The following is an 8,713-nucleotide window of genomic DNA, read 5'->3' as shown; positions in this document are numbered from 1 at the left end:
GAACATTTGTACATACTCAATATTTGTAACATTTGGTCTTTTGTGTGTAAATTGTAACATATATGTTGATGTATATATTTTTATCGTATTATCACACATTTATTATGAATAAAATGATGTTAAGTACTCAGAATTTTCGCCGATGAATCATTCCGCCAAGAATGCAGTATGAATTTAAACAAAAACAAACAGACAATTATATTCAAATAAGGATGTTGCTGTCGAACATTCAACACAATTTCAATCATGTTCAACAAATCTATATCAAATTACATACTTCATTCGTTAAGCTAAACTACTGTCGCTAACTAAGAAGGCTTCTTAAACTTTCTCATAATCCTTTCAGTCTCTTCTTTCCTATGTGCCATATCATCCATTTGTCTCTTTAGATTAAGTACATCATCTTTAAGCTCTTTTTTTTCCTTTTCAAGCCGTATTATTAAATCTTTCTGCCATTTTGTACCCTCCGGAGCAATCCATCTAAAGTATGTGCATCCTAATCCGTCAACCAAGTAGAAAGGGCAAGCAACAAATTCACGCCTTGGATCGAAGTCGCTCCAATCTGTATTAATCTCAACTTCATAACCACAATTATAAAGCTCTTCAATACAATGCTCCTTTGACATCTACATATTTCATATAAAATAGTAACGTAAGTGAACTTTCAAAAATAATATTAACATTTATAAATTGAGAGTAAAACTAACATAATACCTTATGTTACCTTTAAAAATTGATTGAAAAGAAGAAGAATGATGTAGAATGGATATAATGAAGTATGGGAAATGATGGAGCTATATATAGAACATTATTACAACGGCTATTTTCAAGTTCCTAACGGCTATTTTTCTAATTAACAACGGCTACTTTAATTCATAAAAAAAAATTAAAAGGCTAAAGTCGCTGTTAGTAACAACGACTTTAGCCTTTTATTTTATTTTATTTTTTTTTCTGTTTCGCTGTTAGTAACAGCGATTTTACCCGAGGCTAAACTTGAATGTACAGATGCTTATTTTGGGAAATAAATTTTTACGAAGCTTATTTTTGAAATTAAATTGTAAAATAATCTTATTTTATTCAAATTTTCCTGCTAATCCATGAGTCTCATAGTGGTTCAAGTTTGAAGTCGTTTTCATGCATTTGTTGAGTATTTGAAAGAAAGTGTCATTGCATACGTCATATATGGAGTTATCCGTTAAAACTCCTAAAAAAGAGCAAATCTTTTATTATTATTATTATTATTATTATTATTATTATTATTATTATTATTATTATTATTATTATTATTATTATTGATAATAATAATAATAATAATAATAATAATAATAATAATAATAATAATAATAATAATAATAATAAATGTCCCTATAATGTATTGATTCTAGGAGTTAGTTCTATCATCCATAAATAATGATAGTATCATCTATTTTTATTGAGTGAAAGATTTATAATTTTTAAGGTGTCAAAAAACAAAATAAGTTCTTAATTTTTTAAATTTATGTAAAATTGTAAACAAATTTACTTTCAAGGTTAATTCATAACAACCTATTTATTACATAGACAAGATTGTATCATTGCATATATTTTTTGAATACATCTCAACAAGAGTCGTTTAATATTTTATGTTTCAAAGTTTATTGAGAAAATGAGATGAGCTGGTTGAGAACTGAAGTTAAAACTTTATCTTATAAGTGATATTTACTTCAACAGAGATAAAAATCAATTTTAAAGGATCATTTATTATTGAGATAATGATGTTTTAATTGTTTATATCAATTGATCTTAAACCACGCTATAGCATTTCATCCGACCAAACCAAATTTAAAGAATACTATGGATAATAATTCTCATGATTTGTTTCAACTTGTCTTCGAAAAAACAAGACTGATATGTTATAATAAATAAATATTCAATATTAGCTTAAATCTAATAGTTTTGTTCAATTTATTTTGCTTTGGCTACATTGTGAATATTAATTACCAAGACTTTCTTGTTTATTCTTGAACCTAGACCCCTATAAATTTAAGACGTAATAAATAATACTTCATTATAATACTTTTTTTGTTTTTTATTTTTGATAATCACTAATAACTAGTAGTAGTATTACTTAGCAAAAAAATGTAATTTATATTAAAATTTAATTCAACTTAATATCTAAATAGTACGTAAAAATAAATTTTTTTGACCCTAAATAATAACTCGCTTTATCTTTACTAATTGACTCTTATCTTGATTACCTTTAAGTTTAGTAAATAATTAAATTGGTTTTCTCTCAAGTCATATCTTCATATACTAATTTTTGAAATTTTTTGGTAATGATAAACAATTGAAAATATTAATAAAAAAAATTTTCCAAAAATACTAATAAATAGAATTATTTGTATGAATGGATTATGTAAAGACTAGAGCGTAGGGTATAATTTATAAGACTAGGGCACCCACATATTAAATACATGGTGCCCCGTAGCAGTTAAGTAACGCCAAAGTAAAAATGAACTACTACTATAAGTGGAGTTTTACGTCCGAATCACAAGTTGATTTCTGTGCATTAATGCCGAGTCTATGGTCAAAATAGTTGGCTATGCTAATTGCTAAAGAGTGGACGTCCAACTGTATTACTTTTTTGAAATACTCGCTATAAAATGATTTTTGATACTATTTATTTTTTAAGATTATTTTATAGATTGTGGCTAATGTGTTAGAAAATATAGACAAGTGAAATCTTGTTTGAATTGTCTAATTGCTTACTTTTATAATATTAAATTTTTATAATGTTTAGAGGTGTATAGTTCGATATATAAATAATCAAAATAATTCATTAAATTGCGTAAATAGTCAAATATAACAATTATAGTAGAACGGAGAAAATATATATGTATGGCCAAGCTATGTTTAGATCCTTCTAGCTACGTACGAGCTTCACAATCAATATCAATGGAGTTATTGAAAATTAAGTCTCACTTGAACATGTAATAAGAGCTGTTGAGTGGAGTGGGTCGTTCCAACGTGTTAATAGTCGGTTCACTTTTAAACGGGTCACTAATAATCGTAATGAATAAATAACAGATCAGATCATTATAAAACTTTCATGTAAAAGGGTGATGTTTGGCCGATATTGGTTTTGATTGCCATAAAATTAAATATTTACATGTTATTTTTATTTTTTCACATTACATTATTGTATATAGGTGGATCGACACAACAAGTTACAAATCGGACTAAAAAATTATTATTGAAAATTTTTACACGGATCGAGGCAAGTTTAAATAAACTTTGACCTACTCCGACCCATTTAAAATTGACCCGGCACACCCTCTCACAGGCTCACAGCGCATTAAAATTTTGATCTACCCCCAACTCGTCACACCCCAATTAACAGTTCTAGTATCAACCTCTTTAAGAGAAATTTATATTTGATGATACTCGTTGCCACTTTTCTAACCTAACTTGTAAAAAAAAATAAACTAGTAAGATTGTCATGCTCCATCAATTCAATAAGTACGGTCAACTAGAGTAATCACGACGTTTATTTTTTTAAAAAAATGTCATTACGTTAGGTAAAAATAAAGTAAGGTTAAAAAAAATTTCTTTCGCCTACAACGTGAAAATATTAAAAAGTCAAGATTCCCACATATACCATATAGAAAAATCTAAAATTTAGAATTAGTGCATCAAATTTTCCTCTAATTTATACATGAGAAATAGCACACGGTTTTCTCTCAATTATCAAACGTCATCAAGCTAAGCTCGAGTAGGTGAGTCATTCCGCTTGGCTCATTAAAAATTTACAAGTAGAGATAAACTCTAGAAGACTAGAGTTTTTTAGTTTAGGCTTTGACATAAAACTTAAATTCATAAATATTACTATACAATAAGTTAATGCTCCCCTTATACCACACATTTTACATTAATTTTTAATTTAATCTGTCCTATTTATTTTGTATTATTTTTATCTTTGGACAATAATTAATTATTTTCTTTTAATCTCATCTATACATTTAAACTCTTTTTTAATTTCATCCACACAATTTTTTTTCTTCATTTATTACCAGTATTAATTTTTTCTTAAAATCACCCCTTTTTCTTTAATGAAAATCTATCGGGATAAAGAGAGTAAAAATCAAATCTTAATTATAGTATCTATAGCTTGTTAAAGAGTAAACTTTAAACATATTTTAGACCAAACCTATTTTTGAGTCTATTAATGTGAAATTAGCTCGTAAATTAGATAAATTAATTATTTTTTTTTTTGTGTTTTTAACTTTAAATTTTGAACTATTGATCAATTAATTAGCTCAAAATCAAGCTTACTTTTTAAAACATCCAATGTTTTCATCACCTTGAATTTATAAAATATATAACTACCTGCAAAGACGATAGGGTATCATAAATTATTGAAGGGAATTTTTTACTAATTTTTAAGCTCATTTTAGCAAATGAGGGAAAAGGCAACCATAAAAATAGGTAATAATAATTAAGTATACCTCACTCTTTAAATACCCCACCTATTAAAACTTGGATGTACAATCCTTCTACATGTTTGAATGATTTTCCCCACTAATATCTTGCAAATGTCAATTTTTCTATGGCCTCTTAAGAAAGTATTGATCCTCCTTGCTCAAATTAATGGCGTTTATCATCCCAGGGACCACCTCTTTAAGTTTTTTTTATTTAACTTATTTAAAAAAAAAAAATAAATTTTCTAATGAAGCCATGCATAAATTCCCTCAGGTTATTTATCTTCTTATTCGGAATATACGAAGGAACCAAGCTAATAATAATAATAATAATAATAATAATAATATATTAGATATTATTATTATCGCGACACTATCATGTTTAATGACGGTCTAAACTCAGCACTTGTTTCTTATTGTTAGAAATAAACTAATTTTGAAGAAGTATATATCTCTTATCGGTATTTTTAAAATTAACTGATCAAAATAGTTCATAAAGTTAATTTAATCAACTACAAGCTAAACAGTTATTAACTATCAATCATTTGTCAAACAGTCTCATGGCAAAAAGCGAAAGCTCTGTCTAATAGCCACGTCTCAGAAAGTTGGTGCGGGTGCCTAACCCAAATGAAGGAGACAGTCAAAAATACAAACAAAATTAAAGTAATGGATAAGATCTTCAAATCAGTTGTTAACTAATCAATTTAATAACATAGATTATCTTTAAGCTTAATTTGTGAAGTGGCGGTAGGCAGCGTTAATTCATCCTTTTTCAGTCCACCACAAATTTGAAAGGAACTATTTTGATAAAAATAGTTTTTTTTATGGGGTAGATTAAGGGATGAAGACAGATAGAAATAAATAACAAAGATAATGAAAATCGAATTTTAATTTATACATGCTTTATTTGAGATAATACTAATTATTATCATATTTTCATAAAATTAATATATTTTCTCTACAAAAATCATTACTACATATTTATTTTTCTTTTTTCGTTCTAAATTAATTGTGACTTTTTTATTGTAAATTCCACTTACTATATCTTAGAATTTAATCGAATTTAATTGGATTGAGTTTACTTTAATGCATTTACATTTGGAGGAATTTAAGCCCAAACTTTCTAGATCACGACTTAGATTTAACCTTATTAATATTGATTTTTTACATAGGTAATAAAATAATAAATAATTGTCGAATTTATTTCAAAAACATGCTTATAAGAATATTTGGTCCATCCTAAAGTAATATCTTAGACTTGTCACTATTTATATCATGCATTTCATTCAATTATATATATTATAATTCGTTCAAATTATCAATCCGAATTTTCTTCTTCCAATCCTAGTTTTAAAAAAATATATCAATACAATAATACTCATTTTTTATTGATTTACTTTATTATTTGACCTTTTAATGTGGGAAATCGAAAACTTTTAGGATCAAGCTTAGCAATCACATTAAAATTGTTTAAACTATATTTGTACGGACTCATTTATTTACTTTCGTAAATTAAAGTTTTGATCAACCTTAATTTCCAACTGTTTACTAAGTTTATTAAAGTTATGATTGATCTTTCAATCACAAATTATATTGCTTATACAACTAACTTATCTTTCAACCAAAAATATATTCGCATGAATTTTAGGTTTAATAATATAATTGTCTAATCTAAAATAGTGATTATATATATATATATATATATATATATATATATATATATATGCTTTCTTCGTATGAATTTCCTTAACTTACCTAATATTATATATTATCATAAATATAAACTCACATCTATTTATTTAAACAATTATCACAAAAGTATTATAAAGAAATAAACTAATAGTATCTTTATGAATATCTTCTTACGAGAGGAAACCAGTGCAACCAGCCAAGCTAGTAGGATGATATAGATTTTAATTTGGACATTATTATAATGTACAACTGTTAATGCCCTACAAAATTCAAGGGTGACGACAACAAATTTGGATTTTTTTCATAATAAACATTACATTTAGTGTTGTTTGGCAAATGCGAAAAGAAATCGTTCGGATTACATATGTTTTATATTCTATCAGAGAATTTTAGTTGGTTTTTATGTTCAAAAATTTTATGGTAAATAATAATATCATTTTTTTATTTGTTTTGATAGACTTTTAAGTCTTAAATTTAAAAATATTTATTTTATAGACTTGTTAAATTTTAATTTTTTTTTTCTTTTACTTATAATCAAACAGGATTCAAAACTCCTTTTTCTTCAAAATTCTCATTTTCTTTCCCCTAAATCCCTTCGGCCAAACATCCCCTTGGATTACAAAATACGAAAAAATCATATTCATGAATCATGAATGTTGTCTATTGTAACGTCCATGTACATACAAAACAATAAATAAATGCTACCTTTTGTCAATTGGTAAAATTTGATTGTATTACCATCTCTATCCCTCATCCATTATTTGGGGGAGCAACTCGTGACCGGCCACTAGATGTCTAGATCATTTTAGACACTTAATAATGCTAAAAAAAATCTACTTTACCTACCAAAAATACAGAATACACTAATTTTTAAATTTATTAATTAATGAGTTAAGAATAATATCCTTCAAAATTATAACCTCATCATAGAGTATATAATATATTTTATGTCTTCAATTAAAAATTTAAAATTTTAGTTAAGTTGATTTTTTGACATAATATTAAAAGTTAAATAATTAATGTTAAGTATTAACTATTAGATAGGTACATATTGCATTCACACTTCTAATAAAAAAGTACTCGTGTGAAAAGACATTAATAAATATAATTATCTACAGTTATTCGTAGTAGTTGTACTCTATTTTTAATGATAAACAATTATTATATTTTTTTTCTCTCATATTCCCAATTCCACCTCTAAAATTCCCTAAACAAAGGCCCCAAAAAAGGTTTTGGCAGGGCTATAACTTATACTCCATATTATTTATACTTCTTATGATTTTTTGCAATATTCCTATTTCTCATCGTTATTTAGTGCATAATTTTAATCTTTAATATCCTTAATTACATATGACTAAAGATTTTAAAATTTTAATATTATCTTAATATGCATTAAAACAAATTAAAGACAAACTTGTTGAATGATATTTTACATTGCACATAAAGAAGTATACGCAAACAAGCTCAATTGATGTATAGTACTTCCTTTGTCTTATTTCAAATGTCACATTTGCTTTTTGCACGCTTACCAATGCATTAATTCAATACTTAATAGTGATAATTGTGTATATAATTAAAAATTATAAAAATATTAATAAACTTTATCTTGAGACGAATCAAACAAGATCTCATTTGACTATATGTAATGCATAGATTAAATAATATAAAATGCAAATTAATAGTAATTGATAAATAGTAACTCTAAAATAAATGGGACATTTAGAGATTGTAGCAACTAAAAACATCCAGAAGTATGAATGAAAATTTGGAGATTTGCGTTGAACTTAATAATTTATCCGTTTTTTCTTAAATTAAGGGTAAAATAATATTTTTCACTATAAAATCTCATTAGTACTGATAGTTTCTACTTTCTAGTACTCTCTGAGAGTAATTTTCAAAAAGAAAAGTTTTCCAAGACATAATTCAAAAGAGTTAAAGTGGAAAGATATTGAGTGAGTTAGTCTAATCGAATCCAATCAAATAATTAACTTTTGTTAAAGTTCAACTTTAGATTGATTGATTTATAAACTTAATTCACCATGTTTGACAAACTGATGTGGGAAATTGTTAAATAGTGAAACAAATGGACAAAATTTCAACCACATGTAACACAAAAGTACAGTAAATTAAATTAATAGTCCAAAAACTCCATGGGGAGTAGTTGAACAATCCATTATATTTAGGTTTTATATAGACTTAGTCATTGCTATTTCAGCATATTAGCAACTTAAAAATACTAAATATTTTCTAATCACTATACTTATCAAGTAGAAAAATAAGAAATGTTCACGGAAATTAAGAAAAATAAGAAATGTTCAAGTAGAACAATACTTAGCATATGGCATCTCCCTTCCTTAATGAAGTTGCAATAAGGAATGTTCATTGAAATTAAGAAAAATAAAATCTTTTTGATAATGAAGATATTATTTTATAGAATAATAAATTTGACGGAGGAAGAGCGGAAACTATAAATATTAAAAAAATATTAAAAGAAAGTTAGTAGGAAAAATATAGGGACCACAACTAATAAAAAAATATTTTTTATAAAGTTAGTGAAAAGTTTG

General features: G+C 25.8%; 1 protein-coding gene across 1 annotated transcript; it reads right to left on the bottom strand.

Annotated features, from left to right (window-relative positions):
- Window positions 1-216: 216 nt before the first annotated feature.
- Window positions 217-750, bottom strand: LOC130808873 (uncharacterized). Its single transcript, XM_057674410.1, has 2 exons — window positions 725-750; window positions 217-626 (listed from the first exon to the last, which is right to left on the bottom strand). Exon 2 carries the CDS (start codon window positions 624-626, stop codon window positions 309-311), a length of 318 nt encoding a protein of 105 aa, XP_057530393.1. The 5' UTR covers window positions 725-750; the 3' UTR covers window positions 217-308.
- Window positions 751-8,713: the final 7,963 nt, after the last annotated feature.

This window comes from Amaranthus tricolor, chromosome 3, assembly GCF_026212465.1.
Source record: "Amaranthus tricolor cultivar Red isolate AtriRed21 chromosome 3, ASM2621246v1, whole genome shotgun sequence".
Taxonomy (NCBI): Eukaryota; Viridiplantae; Streptophyta; class Magnoliopsida; order Caryophyllales; family Amaranthaceae; genus Amaranthus; species Amaranthus tricolor.
The sequence above is the reverse complement of the archived record's forward strand: the minus strand, read 5'-3'. Positions and strand labels throughout refer to the sequence as shown.

Bases quoted from the DNA above. Each gene is read 5' to 3' on its own strand.
- LOC130808873 (XM_057674410.1), bottom strand. From the start codon at position 626: ATGTCAAAGGAGCATTGTATTGAAGAGCTTTATAATTGTGGTTATGAA.